The sequence below is a fragment of the Bufo bufo genome, chromosome 11 (genome assembly GCF_905171765.1).
Source record: "Bufo bufo chromosome 11, aBufBuf1.1, whole genome shotgun sequence".
NCBI lineage: Eukaryota > Metazoa > Chordata > Amphibia > Anura > Bufonidae > Bufo > Bufo bufo.
Genome location: NC_053399.1, coordinates 35,078,496 through 35,102,674, shown reverse-complemented (window position 1 = coordinate 35,102,674; position 24,179 = coordinate 35,078,496). Strand labels below are relative to the sequence as shown.

General features: G+C 43.3%; 1 protein-coding gene across 3 annotated transcripts in view; it reads left to right on the top strand.

Annotated features, from left to right (window-relative positions):
• The first annotated feature begins 1,295 nt into the window (after window positions 1-1,295).
• The window catches only part of LTK (leukocyte receptor tyrosine kinase), a 209,805-nt gene continuing 186,921 nt past the window's right edge, over window positions 1,296-24,179 (top strand). For all 3 annotated transcript variants that reach the window (XM_040412272.1, XM_040412271.1, XM_040412270.1), the window contains exon 1: window positions 1,296-1,437. In XM_040412272.1, coding sequence (XP_040268206.1) covers window positions 1,380-1,437 — 58 coding nt within the window. In that variant the 5' untranslated portion in view covers window positions 1,296-1,379. The remainder of the gene's footprint in view (window positions 1,438-24,179) is intronic.

Sequence of the window (24,179 nt, the reverse complement as noted above, 5' to 3'; positions counted from 1 at the left end):
AATTTGCGGAACGGGTGCGGACCCATTCATTTCAATGGGGCCGCAAAAGACACCGTGTGCTGTCCGCATCCGTTGTTCCGTGGCCCCGCAAAAAAGATAGAGCATGTCTTATTCTTGTCCGCGGCATTCTCTATATAGCGCCGGCCAGGTGCGGTCCGCAAAATGCGGAACGCACACGGCCGGTATCAGTGTTTTGCGGATCCGCCATTTGCGGACCACGAAACTCTTACGGTCGTGTGAATGCTCCTTTAGTTTTAAAAAGCCTCATTCACACGTCAGTGTTTAAATCCGTGAAATGGTGGTCCGTGATGGATCCGTGTTGGGTCCGTGTGTCCGTTTTTTGCTGTCCGTGTGTCATCCGTGTTTCGCTGACACTCTACAGCTGAAAAATAATTTTCAAAGCACCTCTTCCTAAGGCCTCTTTCACACTACCGTTTTTTGTTTTTTTTTCGTTTTGCGGGCCATTTTTTGCATTCCGTATACGGTCCGTATACGGAACCATTCATTTCAATGGTTCTGCAAAAAAAAAAAAAACTGAATGTGCTCCGTATGCATTCCGTTTCCGTATTTCCGTTTTTCCGTTCTGTTGAAAGATAGAACATGTCCTATTATTGCCCGCAAATCACGTTCCGTGGCTCCATTTAAGTCAATGGTTCCGCAAAAAAACAGAACACATACGGAAATGCATCCGTATGTCTTCCGTATCCATTCCGTTTTTGTGGAACTATCTATTGAAAATGTTATGCCCAGCCCAATTTTTTCTATGTAATTACTGTATACTGTATATGCCATACGGAAAAACGGACCGCAAAACACTGAAATAGCCATACGGTCGTGTGAAAGAGGCCTAATGATCCATGAAACACGGATGGTATCTGTGTTGCATCCGTGGTTTTCACGGTCCTATAGACTATAATGGGTGAATGGGTCCACATCCGTGGTGCGGGGTGCACACAGCCGGTGCCCCGTGTACTGCATGAGCCCTTACGCTGAGAACTGCATGCATTTACTTAGCAAATATCCCTATATGCAGGTCTGACGAAGAAATAAAAAGGCAACCACAATTGCCTGAATGCTGGATTTCTAAAGACATCGACTGCCTAGTTTAACAGTAATCACATCTCAGAAATTAAATCACTTTGGTCACACAAGGGCAGTTGTTTTTCTCTCGGAGGAGAACAAGGAGGGCTTTAGGACCTGACAGAGGATGACAGTATAGGGAGGTGTAGATGCATCTATAAAGCCTGCAAGAGTTCCAGGCAGCAGCATCAGTCCTGCTCAGGCAGGGAGGTGACACAAGCACAGAGGATATACTTCTATACTAAGGTCACTCATGGTAAGGATTTACCTGGGGCTCAGGGCAAGGAGCATCTCAAGACATGGACATCCCTTTCTCCATCCTCATCATCCAGATGTCACTTTGGACTCTCTTGCTGGGTAAGAAAACTATTTGCATGCAGTATTTTGCGCACCTCCATATAGCTGCATTCTCTGAAAGGAGAAAGTTGTGGCAACCATCCAAGGTAACAACTACCTAAGAGATCTGAAGATTTGTAGCAATTGTAGAAGATCTGCAACTTCGTATCACTGAATGTCTGTAAATATGAGCAAGAGGATGACTAACACATTTCAGGCTGCAGGTTCCTTTCCTTCTGAATTGTACCTACAGCCTCAGAGCTGCCCTGGAGGCAGGATACTAGCCAGGTAGGTGCTCCACTGGGATGGATGGAGACTCCTGTTGCTTGTAACTAGAGCCAAGTGAACTAGGGGAAGACTCAGCAGAATTGTGCAACCAGCAGGGTTGTACTGTATTCCCATTATACTGTCATTTAATACCAGCAGAGATGGGGCTTGGTTGCGCTATAATATGATGACTATTTAAGTATAAAATGTAAATAAAATAATAATTTACACAGAATGAGAAATATAGGCATATTAGACATGATTACATAAAATACATACATTACTGCCATTTGTATCATTGCTTAATGAAGGAGGGCGTTTTTTTGTTTCTAGTGTGTGCTCGGTCGCAGTCGTCAGTCAGATTGTAATATTAGTATGAATCAGTGTTTCAAGGCAAATCGGCTGATTCAGCAAAATCTGCAGGGAATATGTGTGTGTGTGTATGTATGTATGTATGTATGTGTATGTGTGTATATATATATATATATATATATATATATATATATATTACGGGTATATTTCATTTAATGTTTGTGTGTGTCGTTAAAAGATATCGACAGTGTCCCCCATACCAGTGACCTCTACAGCACCCCGCCCCTTTAACAGTGAACTCCACAGTCCCCCACCCCTTAACACTGACCCCCCTCACAGTGCAGCGCCACTTTAACCACCCCAGCCCCCCTAGCTTAAACACCCTTAATGACCAGGCCACTTTTTACACTTCTGCACTACACTACTTTCACCGTTTATTGCTCGGTCATGCAACTTACCACCCAAATGAATTTTACCTCCTTTTCTTCTCACTAATAGAGCTTTCATTTGGTGGTATTTCATTGCTGCTGACATTTTTACTTTTTTTGTTTTTAATCAAAATTTACACTTTCAGTTGTAAAATTTTTCAAATAAAACTACATTTCTATTTAATTTTTTCTCTAAATTTATTGTTCTACATGTCTTTGATAAAAAAAAGTTTGGGTAAAAGTTATAGCGTTTACAATCTATGGTACAAAAATGTGAATTTCCATTTTTTGAAGCAGCTCTGACTTTCTGAGCACCTGTCTTGTTTCCTGAGGTTCTACAATGCCCAGACAGTAGGAAAACCCCACAAATGACCCCATTTCGGAAAGTAGACACCCTAAGGTATTCGCTGATGGGCATAGTTAGTTCATAGAACTTTTTATTTTTTGTCACAAGTTAGCGGAAAATGATGATGATTTTTTTATTTTATTTTTTTCCTTACAAAGTCTCATTTTCCGCTAACTTGTGACAAAAAAAAAAAAATTCTAGGAACTTGCCATGCCCCTCCTGGAATACCTTGGGGTGTCTTCTTTCCAAAATGGGGTCACTTGTGGGGTAGTTATACTGCCCTGGCCTTTTAGGGGCCCTAATGCGTGAGAAGTAGTTTGAAATCAAAATGTGTAAAAAATGCCCTGTGAAATCCTAAAGGTGCTCTTTGGAATGTGGGCCCCTTTGCCCACCTAGGCTGCAAAAAAGTGTCACACATGTGGTATCGCCGTACTCAGGAGAAGTTGGGCAATGTGTTTTGGGGTGTCATTTTACATATACCAATGCTGGGTGAGAGAAATATCTCGGCAAAAGACAACTTTTCCCATTTTTTTTATACAAAGTTGGCATTTGACCGAGATATTTATCTCACCCAGCATGGGTATATGTAAAATGACACCCCAAAACACATTGCCCAACTTCTCCTGAGTACGTCGATACCACATGTGTGACACTTTTTTGTAGCCTAGATGCGCAAAGGGGCCCAAATTCCTTTTAGGAGGGCATTTTTAGACATTTGGATCCCAGACTTCTTCTCACACTTTAGGGCCCCTAAAATGCCAGGGCAGTATAAATACCCCACATGTGACCCCATTTTGGAAAGAAGACACCCCAAGGTATTCAATGAGGGGCATGGCGAGTTCATAGAATTTTTTTTTTTTGAACAAGTTAGCGGAAATTGATTTTTTTTTTTTCTCAGTCTCCCTTTCCGCTAACTTGGGACAAAAATTTCAATCTTTCATGGACTCAATATGCCCCTCAGCAAAAACCTTGGGGTGTCTTCTTTCCAAAATGGGGTCATTTGTGGGGTAGTTATACTGCCCTTGCATTTTAGGGGCCCTAATGCGTGAGAAGAAGTCTGGAATCCAAATGTATAAAAAATGCCCTGTAAAATCCTAAAAGTACTCATTGGAATGTGGGCCCCTTTGTGCACCTAGGCTGCAAAAAAGTGTCACAAATGTGGTATCGCCGTACTCAGGAGAAATAGGGCAATGTGTTTTGGGGTGTATTTTTACATATACCCATGCTGGGTGAGAGATCTCTCTAAAAGTCAACTTTTCCCATTTTTTTTATACAAAGTTGTCATTATAGAGATTTCTCACCCAGCATGGGTATATGTAAAAAGACACCCCAAAACACATTGCCCAACTTCTCCTGAGTACAGCGATACCACATGTGTGACATTTTTTTTGCAGCCTAGGTGCGCAAAGGGGCCCAAATTCCAATGAGTATCTTTTAGGAGGGCATTTGGATTCCAGACTTCTTCTCACGCTTTAGGGCCCCTAAAATGCCAGGGCAGTATAAATACCCCATTTTGGAAAGAAGACACCCCAAGGCATTCCGTGAGGGGCATGGCGAGTTCATAGAAGTGGTTTTTTTTTGGCACAAGTTAGCGGAAATTGATTTTTTTTTTGCTTTTTCTCACAAAGTCTCCCTTTCCGCTAACTTGTGACAAAAAATAAAATTTTACATGAACTCGCCATGCCCCTCACAAAATACCTTGAGGTGTCTTCTTTCCAAAATAGGGTCACATGTGGGGTATTTATACTGCCCTGGCATTTTAGGGGCCCTAAAGCGTGAGAAGAAGTCTGGAATATAAATGTCTAAAAAATTTTACGCATTTGGATTCTGTGAGGGGTATGGTGAGTTCATGTGAGATTTTATTTTTTGTCACAAGTTAGTGGAATATGAGACTTTGTAGGAAAAAATAAATAAATAAATAAAAAAATATCAATTTCCGCTGTCTGAATGGAGCCTTACAGGGGGGTGATCAATGACAGGGGGGTGATCAGGGAGTCTATATGGGGTGATCACCCCCCTGTAAGGCTCCATTCAGATGTCCGTATGTGTTTTGCGGATCCGATCCATGGATCCGTGGATCCGCAAAACACATACGGACCTCTGAATGGAGCCAGCCTTACAGGGGGGTGATCAGGGAGTCTATATGGGCTATATGTCATTGATCACCCCCCTGTAAGGCTCCATTCAGACATCTGTATGTGTTTTGCGTATCCGTGGATCCATGGATCGGATCCGCAAAACACATACGGACGTCTGAATGGAGCCTGACAGGGGGGTGATCAATGACAGGGGGGTGATCAGGGAGTCTAATATGGGGTGATCAGGGGTTAATAAGGGGTTAATAAGTGTCAGGGGGGGTGTAGTGTAGTGGTGTTTGGTGCTACTTATTACAGAGCTGCCTGTGTCCTCTGGTGGTCGATCCAAGCAAAAGGGACCAGCAGAGGACCAGGTAGCAGGTATATTAGACGCTGTTATCAAAACAGCGTCTAATATACCTTTTAGGGGTTAAAAAAATCGCATCTACAGCCTGCCAGCAAACGATCGCCTCTGGCAGGCTGTAGATCCACTCGCTTACCTTCGGTTCCTGTGAACGCGCACCTGTGTGCGCGCGTTCACAGGAAATCTTGCCTCTCGCAAGAGGACGCGCCGGCGCGTCCACCCAGAACAACAGGGCCGCCGCCAGGACGCAATCCTGCGTACGGCGGTCCTAAGGTGGTTAAAATGGGACCTCTACAGCAGCTTAACCCCTAAGGGACGTAGGACGTACCGGTACGTCCTAAGTTTAAAAAAAGATTGTGGCGCAGCGGGGGTTAATTGTGACAGGATGCCCGCTGAAATCATTCAGCGGGCATCCTGTCACAACGCCGGGGGGGGGGGTCATGTGACCCCCCCGTATCGGCGATCGTCGCAAACCGCAGGTCAGTTTAGACCTGCGGTTTGCGACTTTACCTGCGGTTTGCGGCGGCGATCGGGTGTGCCATCGGGTCCCCATGGGGCTGTGGGGAGGACCCGATGGCATGGAAGGCAGAGCGATGCCTTCCGGTGAAGAGCCTGTGAGATCCAGCCCCCTGGATCTCACAGGCCCCGGAAGCTGTATGAGTAATACACACTGTATTGGAGTATTGGAATGCATTGTAAAGGATTAGACCCCCAAAAGTTCAAGTCCCAAAGTGGGACAAAAAATAAAGTGAAAAAAAAAAGTTGAAAAAATAAAGTTTTCCCTCCAAAAAATTAAGTTTCAAGTAAAAATAAACAAACATCATTTTCCCCAAATAAAGTAAAAAAAATAGGGGAAAAAAAATAGGTATACATATTAGGTATCGCCACGTCCGTATCGACCGGCTCTATAAACATATCACATGACCTAAGCCCTCAGATGAACACCATAAAAAATAAAAACTGCTAAATAAACCCTTTTTTTTGTCACCTTACATCACAAAAAGTACAACAGCAAGCGATCAAAAAGGCGTTTGCCCACCAATATAACCATCACCTCATCCCGCAAAAATGAGCCCCTACCTGAGACAATCGCCCAAAAAATTAAAAAACTATGGCTCAGAATAGCTGTTATTGTGTAAAACTTACATAAATAAAAAAAGTATACATATTTGGTATCGCCACGTTCGTATCGACCGGCTCTATAAAAATATCTCATGACCTAACCCCTCAGAGAAACACCGTAGAAAATTAAAACTGCTAAATAAACAATTTTTTGTCACCTTACATCACAAAAAGTGTAATAGCAAGCGATCAAAAAGTCATATGCACCCCAAAATAGTGCCAATCAAACCGTCATCTCATCCGCAAAAAATGAGACTCTACCTAAGATAATCGCCCAAAAACTGAAAAAACTATGGCTCTCAGAATATGGAGACACTAAAACATGATATTTTTTTGTTTCAAAAATATTATTGTGTAAAACTTACATAAATAAAAAAAGTATACATATTAGGTATCGCCGCATCCGTGACAACCTGGTCTATAAAAATATCACATGATCTAACCTGTCAGATGAATGTTGTAAATAACAAAAAATAAAAACGGTGCCAAAACAGCTATTTCTTGTTATTTTGCCTCACAAAAAGTGTAATATAGAGCAACCAAAAATCATATGTACCCTAAACTAGTACCAACAATACTTCCACCCTATCCCGTAGTTTTTAAAATGGGGCCACTTTTTGGGAGTTTCTACTTTAGGGGTGCATCAGGGGGGCTTCAAATGGGACATGGTGTCAAAAAAACCAGTCTAGCAAAATCTGCCTTCCAAAAACCGTATGGCATTCCTTTCCTTCTGCGCCCTGCTGTGTGCCGGTACAGCTGTTTACGACCACATATAGGGGTGTTTCCGTAAACTACAGAATCAGGGCCATAAATATTGAGTTTGGTTTGGCTGTTAACCCTTGCTTTGTTACTGGGAAAAATGGATTCAAATGGAAAATTTGCCCAAAAATTGAAATTCTGAAATTTTATCTCTATTTTCCATTAATTCTTGTGGAACACCTAAAGGGTTAACAAAGTTTGTAAAATCTGTTTTGGATACCTTGAGGGGTGTAGTTTATAGAATGGGGTCATTTTTGGGTGGTTTCTATTATTTAAGCCTCGCAAAGTGACTTCAGACCTGAACTGGTCCCTAAAAATTGGGTTTTTGAAAATTTCTGAAAAATTTCAAGATTTGCTTCTAAACTTCTAAGCCTTGTAACATCCCCAAAAAATAAAATATCATTCCCAAAATGATCCAAACATGAAGTAGACATATGGGGAATGTAAAGTAATAACTATTTTTGGAGGTATTACTATGTATTATAGAAGTAGAGAAATTGAAACTTGGAAACTTGCAATTTTTTACAAATGTTTGGTAAATTTGGTATTTTTTTATAAATAAAAATGAATTTTTTGGACTTTATTTTACCAGTGTCATGAAGTACAATATGTGATGAAAAAACAATCTCAGAATAGCCTGGATAAGTCAAAGCGTTTTAAAGTGATCAGCACTTAAAGTGACACTGGTCAGATTTGCAAAAAATGGCCAAGTCCGTAAGGTGAAATAGGGCCGAGTTCTTAATGGGTTAAGGGCTCATGCACACGACAGTTTGGCTTTTTCTGTGTTTTACGGTCCGTTTTTTACGGATCCGTTCCGTTTTCTGTTTCCGTTTCCTTTCCGTTTCGTTTCTACGTATGCCATATACAGTATACAGTAATTACATAGAAAAAATTGGGCTGGGCATAACATTTTCAATAGATGGTTCCGCAAAAACGGAACGGATACGGATGCATTTCCGTATGTGTTACGTTTTTTTTTGCGGACCCATTGACTTGAATGGAGCCAAGCACCGTGATTTGCGGACAAGAATAGGACATGTTCTATCTTTTCACGGTACAGAAATACTGAAACGGAATGCACACGGAGACACTTAATATATTTTTTTTGCTGAACCATTGAAATTAATGGTTCAGTATATGTACGGCATACTGAACTAAAAAAACGGCCAGTATACTGAACGCAAAATACTGTCGTGTGCATGAGCCCTAACTTTGAGCTTCACAGCAGCCCGCCCCTTTAAAAGTGAGTTTTACAGCTCCCCACTCCCTTGACAGTGACCTCCTCAGGGGCCCGTCCCCTTAACAGTGACCTCACAGTACCCTGCTGCCTTAACAGTGACCTCCACAGCAGTTGTCCATTTAATAGTGGCCCCTTCCCCCTAAACAGTGACCTCCACAGTGTCTGCCCCTTTAACAGTGACCTCCACAGCACCCTGCCTCTTTAATGGTAGGGCTACACGACGACATGTGTCGCGCGACATTTTGTATCAACAATTCTTATAATATTAGTCTATGGCGTTACACTGCGGCATGTGACATGCTGCGACTGCGACACAACAGTCGCAAAAAATCAATCCAAGATGCATTTTTCTGCGACTGTTACATCGCAGTTGCAGCATGTCACATGTCGCAGTGCAACGCTATAGACTAATATTATAAAAATTGTCGCGCGATAGGTGTGCGACATCAATGTCGAGCGACACATGTAGCAGTGTAGGTTGTGCCCTATGTGTCGTGCAACTTATTGTCGTCGTGTAGCCCTAGCCTAAAGCTGACCTACAGCAGTGAAGAAAAATGACTGGGTTGTCATGGAAACCTGGAGTAAAACTCTGTGTATGTGGAGACTAAGGACCTGCGAGCTTCTATTGGCTGATAAGGGACATGTGGCCATGTGTATGGCAGTTGGGATATGAAGAGAAAGACGTGCAGGCTTGTATTGGCTAATGCAGGTAATTTTTTGGGAATATCTCAGAAACTGTACGTTCTAGAGAGCTGTGACCCCCACAAGATTTCTATCCAGGTAGCAAGGGATGTGTATACAAAGTTTAAAGTTGAAATCGATGGTTGCGTTTTTGAGTGATCGTGGAACATACATACGTCCTTCTTTTTATATATATATATTATATCCAGAAAAATGAACAGCACTCCAATAGGTCATGAGAAAATAACTCCCTTAATCACCCGTGCTTATTAGCCTGTGCCGCCATTTTTCGTTGATCTATATATACAGGTCCTTCTAAAAAAATTAGCATATTGTGATAAAGTTCATTATTTTCTGTAATGTACTGATAAACATTAGACTTTCATATATTTTAGATTCATTACACACAACTGAAGTAGTTCAAGCCTTTTCTTGTTTTAATATTGATGATTTTGGAATACAGCTCATGAAAACCCAAAATTCCTATCTCAAAAAATTAGCATATTTCATCCGACCAATAAAAGAAAAGTGTTTTTAATACAAAAAAAGTCAACCTTCAAATAATTAAGTTCAGTTATGCACTCAATACTTGGTCGGGAATCCTTTTGCAGAAATGACTGCTTCAATGCGGCGTGGCATGGAGGCAATCAGCCTGTGGCACTGCTGAGGTGTTATGGAGGCCCAGGATGCTTCAATAGCGGCCTTAAGCTCATCCAGAGTGTTGGGTCTTGCGTCTCTCAACTTTCTCTTCCCAATATCCCACAGATTCTCTATGGGGTTAAGGTCAGGAGAGTTGGCAGGCCAATTGAGCACAGTAATACCATGGTCAGTAAACCATTTACCAGTGGTTTTGGCACTGTGAGCAGGTGGCAGGTCGTGCTGAAAAATGAAATCTTCATCTCCATAAAGCTTTTCAGCAGATGGAAGCATGAAGTGCTCCAAAATCTCCTGATAGCTAGCTGCATTGACCCTGCCCTTGATAAAACACAGTGGACCAACACCAGCAGCTGACATGGCACCCCAGACCATCACTAACTGTGGGTACTTGACATTGGACTTCAGGCATTTTGGCATTTCCCTCTCCCCAGTCTTCCTCCAGACTCTGGCACCTTGATTTCCGAATGACATGCAAAATTTGCTTTCATCCGAAAAAAGTACTTTGGACCACTGAGCAACAGTCCAGTGCTGCTTCTCTGTAGCCCAGGTCAGGCGCTTCTGCCGCTGTTTCTGGTTCAAAAGTGGCTTGACCTGGGGAATGCGGCACCTGTAGCCCATTTCCTGCACATGCCTGTACACGGTGGCTCTGGATGTTTCTACTCCAGACTCAGTCCACTGCTTCCGCAGGTCCCCAAAGGTCTGGAATCGGTCCTTCTCCACAATCTTCCTCAGGGTCCGGTCACCTCTTCTCGTTGTGCAGCGTTTTCTGCCACACTTTTTCCTTCCCACAGACTTCCCACTGAGGTGCCTTGATACAGCACTCTGGGAACAGCCTATTCGTTCAGAAATTTCTTTCTGTGTCTTACCCTCTTGCTTGAGGGTGTCAATGATGGCCTTCTGGCCAGCAGTCAGGTCGGCAGTCTTACTCATGATTGCGGTTTTGAGTAATGAACCAGGCTGGGAGTTTTTAAAAGCCTCAGGAATCTTTTGCAGGTGTTTAGAGTTAATTAGTTGATTCAGATGATTAGGTTAATAGCTCGTTTAGAGAACCTTTTCATGATATGCTAATTTTTTGAGATAGGAATTTGGGGTTTTCATGAGCTGTATGCCAAAATCATCAATATTAAAACAAGAAAAGGCTTGAACTACTTCAGTTGTGTGTAATGAATCTAAAATATATGAAAGTCTAATGTTTATCAGTACATTACAGAAAATAATGAACTTTATCACAATATGCAAATTTTTTGAGAAGGACCTGTATATACAGTCGATATAAAAAGTCTACACACCACTGTTAAAATGTCAGGTTTGACAAAGATAAATCATTTCAGAACTTTTTCCACCTTTTAATGTGACCTATAAACTGTACAACTCAATTGAAAAACAAACTCAAATCTTTTAGGTAGAGGGAAAAAAGAACATAAAAATAATATGGTTGCATAAGTGTGCACACCCTTAAACTAATACTTTGTTGAAGCACCTTTTGATTTTATTACAGCACTCAGTCTTTTTGGGTATGAGTCTATCAGCATGGCACATTTTGACTTGGCAAGATTTGCCCACTCTTCTTTGTAAAAACACTCTAAATCTGTCAGATTGCGAGGGCATCTCCTGTGCACAGCCCTCTTCAGATCACCCCACAGATTTCCAATCATATTCAGATCTGGGCTCTGGCTGGGCCATTCCAAAACTTTAATCTTCTTCTGGTGAAGCCATTCCTTTGTTGATTTGGATGTATGCTTTGGGTCATTGTCCTGCTGAAAGATGAAGTTCCTCTTCATGTTCAGATTTCTAGCAGAAGTCTGAAGGTTTTGTGCCAATATTGACTGGTATTTGGAACTGTTCATAATTCCCTCTAGCTTAACTAAGGCCCCAGTTCCAGCTGAAGAAGAACAGCCCCTTGGCATGATGCTGCCACCACCATGCTTCACTGTGGGTATGGTGTTCTTTTGGTGATGTGCAGTGTTTTTTTTTTTTTGCGCCAAACATATCTTTTGGAATTATGGCCAAGTTCAACCTTGGTTTCATCAGACCATAACACCTTTTCCCACATGCTTTTGGGAGACTTCAGATGTGTTTTTGCAAAATGTAGCCTGACTTGGATGTTTTTCTTCGTAAAAAAGGGCTTTCGTCTTGCCACTCTACCCCATAGTCCAGACATATGAAGAATACGGGAGATTATTGTCACATGTACCACACAGACAGTACTTGACAGATATTCCTGCAGCTCCTTTAATGTTGTTGTAGGCCTCTTGGTAGCCTCCCAGACCAGTTTTCGTCTCGTCTTTTCATCAAATTTGGAGGGACGTCCAGTTCTAGGTAATGTCACTGTTGTGCCATATTTTCTCCACTTGATGATGACGGTCTTCACTGTGTTCCATGGTATATCTAATGCCTTGGAAATTCTTTTGTACCCTTCTCCTGACTGATACCTTTTAACAACGAGACCCCTCTGATGCTTTGGAAGCTCTCTGTGGACCATGGCTTCTGCTGTGGGATGCGACTAAGAAAATTTCAGGAAAGACCAACTAGAGCAGGTGAACTTTATTTAAGGTTAATCAGAGGCACTTTAAATGATGGCAGGTGTATGCTGACTCCTATTTAACAGGATTTTAAATGTGATTGCTTAATTCTGAACACAGCTACATCCCCAGTTATAAGAGGGTGTGCACACTTATGCAACCACATTATTATTTTTATTTTTTTTCTTCCCTCCACCTAAAAGATTTAAGTTTGTTTTTCAATTAAGTTGTACAGTTTATAGTCACATTAAGGGTGGAAAAAGTTCTGAAATGATTTATCTTTGTCTCATTTTTTTACATCACAGAAACCTGACATTTTAACAGGGGTGTGTAGAGACTTTGTATATTCACTGTATATACACACACACAGATATATACCGTATTTTTCACCCTATAAGACGCACCGGCCCATAAGACGCACCTAGGTTTTTGAGGAGGAAAATAAGAAAAAAAATATTTTGAACCAATAGGTGTGCTTTTGGTGGGTTTTGAACTAATTGTGGTCTGTGGATGGCGCACTGTTATGGGGGATCTGTGGATGGCGCACTGTTATGGGGGATCTGTGGATGGCGAACTGTTATGGGGGATCTGTGGGTGACACTTATGGCGGATCTGTGGGTGGCTCTTATTGGGGTCACTGGAAGGCACTGTTATGGGGATCTGTGTATGACAGTTATGGGGGGGATCTGTGGATGACACATATATAGCATCTTATGTGTCATCCACAGATCCCCTCCATAAGTGTCCCTGTAGTGAATGACCCTCAATACAGGGGGTGGGGGTCGTATCTGCTTTTATAATGACAGCGGGGCCCGTGCAGTGACTGTATTCTACTACACGGGCCCCGCTCACTGTATAATCGTATCTGTAATAGTTAATTATGTATATACCGGTAATCGCATAATCAGCGCTACTTACAACTACAAGCGCTCGGTAGGTAGCAGAGAGGAGGGAGGACGGGCGCTGGCAGTGTGAGTCACTACGTAATGCGCCCATGCCGCCTGCTTCATTCATAAAGTGGGTGGCGCAGACACGTGACGTAGTGAGTGATGCGCCACCCGCCCGTCCTCCCGGCCTGCCTCCTCCCTCCTCTCTTCTACCTACCGAGCGCTTGTAGTTGTAAGTAGCGCTGATTATGCGATTACCGGTATATACATAATTAACTATTACAGATACGATTATACAGTGAGCGGGGCCCGTGAAGTAGAATAAAGTCACTGCACGGGCCCCGCTGTCATTATAAAAGCAGATCCCAGCCCCTCCTCCCTCACAGCTGATACACCCGCCGCGCGGCATCGCGGCAGGTGTATCATTGAAAATACGGCAAAATCAGCAGCATTCGCCCCATAAGACGCACTGCTATTTTCCCCCCACTTTTGGGGGGGGGGGGAAAGTGCGTCTTATAGGGCGAAAAATACGGTGTGTATATATATATATATATATATATATATATATACACACATACACAGGTGTGTGTGTGTGTATATCCAGGTGCAATTCCCCAATAGTTCCCAGGACATGGAACAAAAATTGGAGAGCAGAAGAATAAGGCAGCACTCCGGTCTTCCAGTAAAACGGTGGATACTTTATTACACCCAACGGCTGTTGGGTGTAATAAAGTATCCACCGTTTCACTGGAAGACCGGAGTGCTGCCTTATTCTTCGTTTGCACTGGTGCCTTGCAGCATTGGGGTCCTAGCTTCAAATCTGACAAAGGACAACATCTGCATGGAGTTTGTATGTTCTCCCCGTGTTTGCGTGGGTTTCCTCCGGGTACTCTGGTTTCCTCCCACACTCCAAAGACATAATAATAGGGAACTTAGATTGTGAGCCCCATTGGGGACAGCATGATGCTAATTTCTGTAAAGCGCTGCAGAATATAGTAGCGCTATACAAGTGCATAACAAATTGCACCTTTAGGCAGCATGCCAAGAGTCTAACATAATCTTACCTTTAGGATCTAGGCCATTAAAGGGGTTTTCTGAGACTATCCTCAGGATAGGTCATCAGTATCTGATCAGTGGGGATCTGACCCCCGGGACCCCCACCGATCAGCTGTTTGAGGAGGCACCAGTGCTCCTCTGAGCCCCGGTGCCTTCCCAAAGCTCACCAAGCACATTGTATAGCAGTGGTGCTTTGTATCATGATGAATGTGATGTCACATGGCCTTGGGTAAGCTAATCCTCTGGAAAACCCCTTTAAGCCAGGGGTTCCATACTTCAAACCATTCTTTTACCTTATTTTTAGATCTGTAGAGTATGTTCTGAGGATAGGCTATCAATATAAAAATCCCAGAGAAACCCCTTTAACAGAATGGAGGAACTTGGCTCTGAAACTGAGTTAATCTTTGAGAGTTCGTAAAGAGCTAGTTATAGGGAAGTTTATAGATCTTCTGCCATTCTTCCCTATTAATTACCACCATATCTTTTAACCTTGTGACATGGGTTTCCCCAGCCGAGGAGGCCTTCTTCAGGACAGGAGAGCTGAATTAGTTATAGAGCTAAAGCCTTTATTAAGAGGGACCACAACCATAGATGCCAGTGCAGTAGATAATTCAACCTGGAGCTTCGAGCAAGAGAAAGTGTGAAAAAAATGTAATGTAGTAAAACTTATGCTCAGTAGAGAAAACAATAAAAGCCTTCTTTTACTGAGTTAATAATCCTGAGTCTATTTTGTTTTCCAAACAAATTGTGAATAAAAAAGATAAGAATTACTTAAAGGGAACCTGTCACCTAGAAAACGCACGTTAAACCGCCAGCGTTACCTTATTGAGGTCTGTAGCATGATTATAAAGTCTGTGTCTTTGTTTTGCAATGCGCCAAAAAAAGATCTTTATTCAACTGGCCGCGCTATGTAAATAATAGCGGCTTTCTCGTCTGAAGGCAAGTGTGTCCCTTAGCGTTTGATTGATAGGATGTTCAATTCCTCCACTGCCGGGAGCTTGAACGTAGTCTGGCGCACTGGCTGGCTCTCGTGTGTGAGTGCCTGAGCACTGAGACTCTGAAATACCTTACAGCGGAGGGGAACAGTGCGCAGGCGCAAGAATTGCGGGACAAGACTGCGTTCGAGCGTCCAGTAGTGAAGGAATTGTAAATCCTATCAATCAAACACTAAGTGGCGCGCACGCTTGACTTCAGATGAGAAAGCCTCTGCCTCCTTGACTTCAAAGACTATTCTTTACATAATGCGGCCAGTTGAATACATTTGAAGTCATTTTTTTTCAGACTTTTGGCGCATCGTATAGCAAAGACACAGACATCTTTATAATCATGCTGCAGGCTGCAATAAGGTACTGCTGGTGGTTTAATATGCGTCTTCTAGTTCCCTTTAAAGAGGACCTTTCATGCAATTTTATTAAGGGAAATATATACCTGTACTTGCGGGGTACCCCCGCTGATGCTGCCACCCTGCTTGATTTTTAAAAAATATGCCTCCTGTGCCCCGCCGGATTTACACCGCTCAGTATGCTAATACTAAGCATCGGAGCAATGAGGAGGAGACTGAGTCTTTCTCCGTGGGCGTCTCCTTCTCCCGACTGCAGCGCTGTCCATTTGCAGCGGAGAGCGTCACAGCCAGGGAGGTACGTTTTTTTTTTTCTCCCTGACTGTGACGCTCTCCGCTGCGATTGGACAGCGCTACAGCCAGGGGAGAAGGAGACGCCCACGGAGAAAGACTCAGTCTCCTCCTCATTGCTCTGATGCTCAGTATTAGTTTTAGCATACTGAGCGGGAGAAATTCGGTGGGGCATAGGAGGCATATTTTTTTAAAATCAAGCAGGGTAGCAGCATCAGCGGGGGGTACCCCGCAAGTACGGGTATATATCTCCCTTAATAAAATCGCATGAAAGGTCCTCTTTAAGTGAGAGTAAGAGAGTAAGGTTCAATTGTGAAGAAGGCATCAGGGCGCCCATGAAAGTCCAGCAAGTGCCAGGAGCATCAGAGGATTCAGCTATGGGTGCATAGATGCTCAGGAATGGCAGCAGGCAGGTGTGAGGGCATCTGCACGCAAAGTGAGGAAAAGCAAAGAAGCCACTTTTCTCCAAGAAAAACATCAAGGACAGACAGACATTCTGCAGGAAGCACAGGGATCGGACGGCACTCTTGCATTTGCAAGGATCTGTTCCCTTTGGTGGTTAATAAACCCAAAATAAAATGTATGGCAATAGGTAAAATAAGAAACCTTTAAGAAAACCTATTGTTTCATAGGATCATCAGAAATTTCATTAAAAAATAATAATAATTCATATAGCCCTTCAAATGTGCTTTTACTTTTTAAAGGCAAAATAGAAAATGCTTTAATTGATGAAATTCCAGATTTGAAATTCAGACAGAACCAGAATTCAGACAAACCATTAAACAAACTGGTCAAAATATTAGATTGTTTGGAAGAAAAGTTGTAAAATGTTCCGATATCGTTCAAGTTCAGCAATTATTTTATGCAGTCTGTATTAACAGCTTGATAATGAATCTATTGTAATGCAGCATTGTACCTACCATTATACAAGGAAAAGTCATTAATCAACATTATCCGTATCAGCAGAATTGGAAACGTAAGGAGCACCGTGCAGATAATCCTCCTCCCCAGCACCAATTTGCATCTCCATAACTTCATATTCATGGAATCATTTTAATTCAATAGTGCAATGACCATTCATGTACTAACTGGTTAAGTGCAGCCAGGATAAATATATATCCAATGCATATGTGATTTTTGATACAACTCTTAAAATGGTGGGGCCATATTGGCATTGAGCTGACTTCAGAGCTTATAATTTTCTCTGGTAATCTTAATCTGTATGGTTTCACCAGAAGTCTTATGGTATCCGTCCCTAAAACAATTTATTTATTGGTGAAAGGACCCAAAAAATAAATGGATACAAATTGGATAAATAGTTATATACATGATGCAAGTGGATACAGTGACCTAACTAGTCAGTGGGACTGTCGGGGCATGTGACCCTGTTGGTGCATGTCAGGTGGGAACCAGTGGACTGAATTTTTGCCTAGCTAGCGATTTGGGTGTGGGAAAGGTGCTCTGTGTGATGGCCGAATTTTCCGGACACTGCTCCTCTGACCCAAACTGACAGCATCATCATGATTTATAATGCTGTGAGTTCCTGCCTGATAGATTACAGTACAATAGACCCACACTCAGACATGAATTCACAGCATCTTAAGTCATTAGGATGCTGTGAGTTTGGTCAGAGGAACAGTGTTTGGGTTTGGAAATGTGGCCATCACACAGCGCTTCATTCCAACACCCAACACACTAGTGTGAAACTGGCCTCAGGTGAAGCAAAGCCTAGGTAGGACTCTAGGAGTATATATGGGAGGATATACAGCTTCAACCAGTCCTTATAGTCCTCCTATGGTCTCAGATATCTACTTATGCGTAGCTTACCAGTGTCGATTTGGGCTTCCTTGGGCCCACCAGAGGAAATCATTCTTGAAACCCAACCCCTATATCATCAATAAAGTTGAATAGGTTTTGAATCCAAGAAATGGACCCTAATGGCAAGAGACTGGCTCCAAAGGCAGCCAAATGTTTTTATTTCCTGGATTCTTGAGGCCCACCAGAGGATTTGGTGAGTCTGACCCTGCTTACCGTTTATAAACCATATTCTGTAACCATTGTCATATAAGAACCAACCAGGGCATTTTTTTTTACAATTATTTTTCTTTAGCCCACGTCAGTACTACACTACTTATCGCCTACTCTTTCCATAACTAGTTACCAGTAGCCATCCACACAACTCTGACTCAAGTACTGCCGGGTCATCATCACTACATTTTCCCCAACATCACTACAGCTTGGCTTAAGGACATTGTTGTTTCGACAGTAGTACAGTACTAGGGAACGGCATGAACATATGCTCATTAACCCCTTAGTGATTAATGACCCAAACTGACAGCATCATCATTATTTATAATGCTGTGAGTTCCTGCCTGATAGATTACAGTACAATAGACCCACACTCAGACATGAATTCACAGCATCTTAAGTCATTAGGATGCTGTGAGTTTGGTCAGAGGAACAGTGTTTGGGTTTGGAAATGTGGCCATCACGTAGCGTTCAGCAGCGCAGATCCGATCTCCTCAGTGAGTGTTAAGGAGATCGGGGCTACGCTGCTGTGTTTACTGTGCTCCAATCACCCTCCTTCAGGATGGCCGAGCGGGACCCCCATAATCATCAGGGTGCCGACCCCCCCCCCACTCCTCCCCACCCCCACAATTATTCAGGATGGCCGAGCGGTAGTAGATTGTCAGCTGTAACATACAGCTGACATTCTACTGTAACGGCCGACATCGGTAATGGCACTGATGACGGCCGTTTAACCCCTTCCATGCCACGGTCCGTAGGGACCACTGTATGGAAGGGGTTAACAGGGAGGAAGCTCCTTCCCCCATTGGGCGCTGCTGTGGCAGCGTCCCGATTGATCATAACAGAGGCAGGGAGCACCCTCCTTCACCCCTCCCATCGGGCCGCTGCTCTGCTGTGGCAGCGTCCTGATGGTTGCCATGGCAACTGGATGCCTTACACAGGCATCCAGGCTTACCATAGTATGTAAGCCTGATCAGACTTACTGTGAATGAAAATGCACTGCAGTACACTATACAGTGTATTGTAGAGGCATCAGGCCCAGTGAAGAGAAAAAAAAATGAAAAAGTTACAAAAAAAATCTAACATTTTCCCATATATGCACATTTATAATTGGGTAAAAATGAAGAAATGAAAATACCCTAAACATGTTTGGTATCTCCGTGTCCGTAACAACCAGCTCTATAAAAATATCACATGACCTAACCCCTCAGGTGAACACCGTAAAAAATTAATATCAAAACAGTGCCAAAAAAGGCATTTTTTTTTGTCACCTACCATCACAAAAAGTGCAACACCAAGTGATCAAAAGGGCATATGCCCCCCAAAATTGTACCAATCAAACCTCCACCTCATCTTACTTAAATAAATAAGAGTATACTAAAAGTATACTATATTAGGTATTGCCACGTCTGTAATGACCTGCTCTCTAAAAATATCACATCACCTAACCCCTCAGGTTAACAGCGTAAAAATAAATACAAACTGTGCCAAAATTACAAATTTTTTTGGTCACCTCGCCCCAAAAAGTGCAATAATGAATGATCAAAAAGTCATATGTACCTAAAAATGGTACCAATAAAAACGTCAACTCTTCCTGCAAAAATGAGCCCCTGCACAAGACGATCAGCAGAAAAATTTAAAAAAATATGGCGTTCAGAAAATGGAGACAGAAAAACATAATAAAGCATTTTTGAAAAAAAATTATGTAAAGCTGAAACAAACAAAGAAATTTGACATATTTGATATCATTGCTTCCGTAACAACCTGCTCTATAAAAAAATAGCACATGATCTAACCTGTCAGATGAACGATAAATCCCAGTGGGCCCCCATGAGGCATTTTTTTACATTGACATGTCCCCCTGTGGCTCCTACACGGTATAATGACCCCTAGTGGCCCCTATACAGTATAATGACTACTAGTGGCCCTTCACACAGTATAATGAACCCCCAATTCCCCCCCCCCACTGTATAATGACCACCTGTGGCCCTGCATTCAGAATAATAACCCCCAGTCGCCCCCATTTAGAATAATGACCCCCAGTAGCCCCCACACTGGGGGAATACTGTATGGAGGGGGCTCTGGGGGTATTTATACTGAATGGAGGGTCATTGGTGATCATTACTAAATGGGGGACACTGGGGGTCATTATACTATGTAAAGGGCCCTCACAGTATAATGACCCCACAGTGGCCCTCCATTCAGAATAATGACCCCCAGTCGCCCCCACACTGGGGGTTATACTGTATGGAGGGGGCACGAGGGGTTATTATATTTAATGGGGGCTCTGGTGGTCATTATGCTAAATGGAGGGTCAATGGGGATCATTATACTAAATGGGGGGCACTGGGAGTCATTATACTGTGTAAGGGACCCTCACAGTGTGATGAATGACCCCCCAGTGGCCCCCTCACATACCTATCATTGCAGGGGAGCTGGTGGTCCTGTCATTCACTAACCGCAGCTCCCTGCGCTCCTTCTCTCCTCCGCTGCAGCAGTGAGCCAGGCCTGGAGGAGAGAAGGAGATGTGCAGTGATGGAGCTAGAACTGACTGGGCCCCACAGCGAAATTTAGTACGCCCCCCTCCCCCCCAATGTGTGTTCACATTACGTTTTTCCTATCGGTTTGATGTATACACATGTGCAGCACTCCACGTTTTTGTATCCTGCAGAGTCAAGTAAAAAATGCATACGTCAACGTATATGTTTTTTTACCATGGAACTGTATGGTGAACGGAAGTCACTGTACGGCATCAGTCTGAGGCATCTGTCAATGCATACATTTTCAGTATGCATTAAATGGATGGCAAAAATGTGATGTGAACCCAGCCCTAGTGTCAGAATAAGCACCAGTACACATTGGAGCAGCATGGCGGAGAGGGGAGGCCGCCATGTACTGACAGAGCGCTACCTGGTCCTGGTGGTCAGGGGTGAGGACTGTGCTTCCCAAGGATCATTTTCTACTGGAAAATACAGGGCACAGTATAATACACTAGAATCTATATAATATAAAGATATTAGCCCCACCCCCCGAATAATCATACGATTAGGGGTCATTTATTATATAGAAATACGTCTATATTAGGCGTATTTCTGACACAGATGTGGCGCAAAGGTCCTTAACACCGCAATCTGTATCTTTTCCCGCTCATGCCAGGTCTAAAAAAAGTGGTGTGGGCAGAAAGGGATACAGTTATGGCCATCCAGTTATTGGATACCACCGCCATATAGTGATAACACCGCCATATAGTGATAACACCGCCATACAAGGATAAAACCACCATACAGTGACCGGATAAAAGGGTATAAGAGGGCACAGTACAGGGAATGACTATGGGCACTGCACAGAGTGTGGTAGGAGGGCACAATGCAGGGTATAAAGGGGCACAGTACGGGGTGGGGGGCACAGTCACATGACCCTGTGATGTTAGAAGGTCCTTATGGTGAATGCGGTTCAGATGCCACCATAATGAGAGGCAGAGGAGTGAGACAGGGGCCCGGGGCCCTGGATGGACAGGAGGGGTGGACACAGCAAGTAGGTTGAAGGGGCTCTGAGGGGGATTCATACAAGTAGTGGCAGGAGGTCTGTGCAGGGCAGCAATAGGAGATAGGAGGGTGAAACAGGAGCCCTGGATACATGAGGGAGGAAAGGAGACAGCAGGGGCTCCATAAGGGTGAGATAGGACAGGATATGGGGGGGGGGGCAGGTGTCATGGAGACAATCAGCTTAATAAAACAGTAACACAACTAAATAGAATGAAGCAGCAGTGTCCCCCCCCCCCCCCCCTTTCCTTCTGTCCCACAGAGAAGAGACAGTCACAGTGCAGACTCACTTACAGACTGTGTTCACACTTCTCTGCTCCAGCTCCAGCCGTGCGGTCTCTCTCCAGTCTCCTCAGGCAGCCTGTGTCCTGTGTAGAGGGGGCGTGTCCTGTGTAGAGGGGGCGTGTCCTGAGTCTCTGCAGCTCAGGGGGCCCACCAGAGGGGTACTGCGTATGTGAAATGACAGCAGTGAGAGCTCCCATCTGTATTGATGGAAGTGCTCATAGCAGCTCAGTGGGCCCCCCCAGGAGCATTGGGCCCCGGCACTTGCCCGGGATGCCGGGTTATGACGCCGGCCCTGCTTCTGCACCCTGCCAGGCGCCCATAAAGCAGTTTACCACCACATGTGGGGTGTTTCTGTAAACCACAGAATCAGGGTAATAAATATTGAGTTTTGTTTGGCTGTTAACCCTTGATGCGTTAAATAAAAAAATGGATTAAAATGGAAAATCTGCCAAAAAAGTAAAATTTTGACATTTCATCTCCACTTCATTTCCTTTAATTCTTGTGGAATACCTAAAGGGTTAACAAAGTTTGTAAAATCAGTTTTGAGTAACTTGAGGGGTGTAGTTTCCAAAATGGGATCATTTATGGGGGGGTTTCTACTATGTAAAAGTGACGAAGTGACTTCAGACCTGAACTGGTCCTTAAAAAGTGGATTTTGGAAATGTTCTTAAAAATTTTTAGAATTGCTTCTAAAATTCTAAGCCTTCTAACGTCCCAAAAAAATAAAATAACATTTCCAAAATGATGCCAACATAAAGTGGACATATGGGGAATGTTAAGTAATAAATATTTTATGAGGTATCACTTTCTGTTTTAAGAGCAGTGAAAAAGAAATTTTGAAAATTGAGAATTTTTCAAAATTTTTGGTAAATTTGGGATTTTTTTCATAAATAAAGGTGGAATATATTGACTCAAATTTAGGACTGTCATGAAGTACAATGTGTCACGAGAAAACAATCTCTGAATGACTTGAATAAGTAAAAGAGTTCCAAAGTCATTACCACAGAAAGTGACACATGCCAGATTTTCAAAAATAAGCCTGGTCACGAAGGTGATTAAGGAGTTAATAGTGTCTGTTATTGTGTTTTTTTTTGTTTTTTTTTGCTTAAATAGAATTTATGTTTGAAGAACTTCCTACTTTGTCTAATTGAGATGAATGCCAAAGATCTGTCCTACTAAACACTGGCCTGATCAGCATTCAGAACCTGGCTGTCATTACGACCATAATCCATCTACCGTCTTGATTTCTGCAGCAACTACAATGCTGCCGTCATGCAGACTTACATTGGGAAAATTGTCCTACAATTACAGTGCAATCCGTGAAAGCATTGCAGAGTATTAAGTAAGTGGCTCACAAAGTGTTTTGCTATAAAAGATCAGTTACAAAGAAGGAAAACATACAAAAAAATAATAATAATGGCCCATTAAATCAACACGGACGGCTCACCGTTTTTATGGCCGGCCATTAGTCGGTGTCTCCAAAATCTGTAAGACAATTATCTCTGAAGATCTACTTTCTAACTTTTATAATTTTATATTATTATGTTACTTTAAGGCGTAATATTAGCTTGGTTTTCAGTAGCAAAACCCCAAAGGAATCAATGCTTTACATTATGTTTTACAAGGCAGACGCCTTAAATTTCTGTAGGGCCTCTTTCACACGTCAGAGAATGACGGACGTGTGCTCTCTATGTTCTCCAAGAACAGCACACGCACCTATTGATTTTAATGTGTTTAGGGCTCTTTCACACTTGCGTTGTTCTGTTCCGGCATAGAGTTCCGTCGTCGGGGCTCTATGCCGGAAGAATCCTGATCAGGATTATCCCAATGCATTCTGAATGGAGATAGATCCGTTCAGGATGCATCAGGATGTCTTCAGTTCCGGAACGGAATGTTTTTTGGCCGGAGAAAATACCGCAGCATGCAGCGCTTTTTGCTCCGGTCAAAAATCCTGAACACTTGCCGCAAGGCCGGATCCGGAATTAATGCCCATTGAAAGGCATTAATCCGGATCTGGCCTTAAGCTAAACGTCGTTTCGGCGCATTAACGGAACCGACGTTTAGCTTTTTCTGAATGGTTACCATGGCTGCCAGGACGCTAAAGTCCTGTTTGCCATGGTAAAGTGTAGTGGGGAGCGGGGGAGCAGTATACTTACCGTCCGTGCGGCTCCCGGGGCGCTTCAGAGTGACGTCAGGGCGCCCCACTCTCATGGATGACGTGTCGCATGGATCACGTCATCCATGCGCATGGGGCGCTCTGACGTCATTCTGGAGCGCCCCGGGAGCCGCACGGACTGTAAGTATACTGCTCCCCCGCTCCCCACTACCACTATGGCAGCCAGGACTTTAATAGCGTCCTGGGTGCCATAGTAACACTGAACGCATTTTGAAGACGGATCCGTCTTATGGATCCGACGGGGCACCTCCGGCAAACGGAGTGCACGACAGATCCGGACAACGCAAGTGTGAAAGAGCCCTTATTCACAAATCTGTGATTTTTCACTGACCCACAGGTCAGTGGATAAACCACAGAGACGTGCACTATTTTGGTCTGTGATGCGG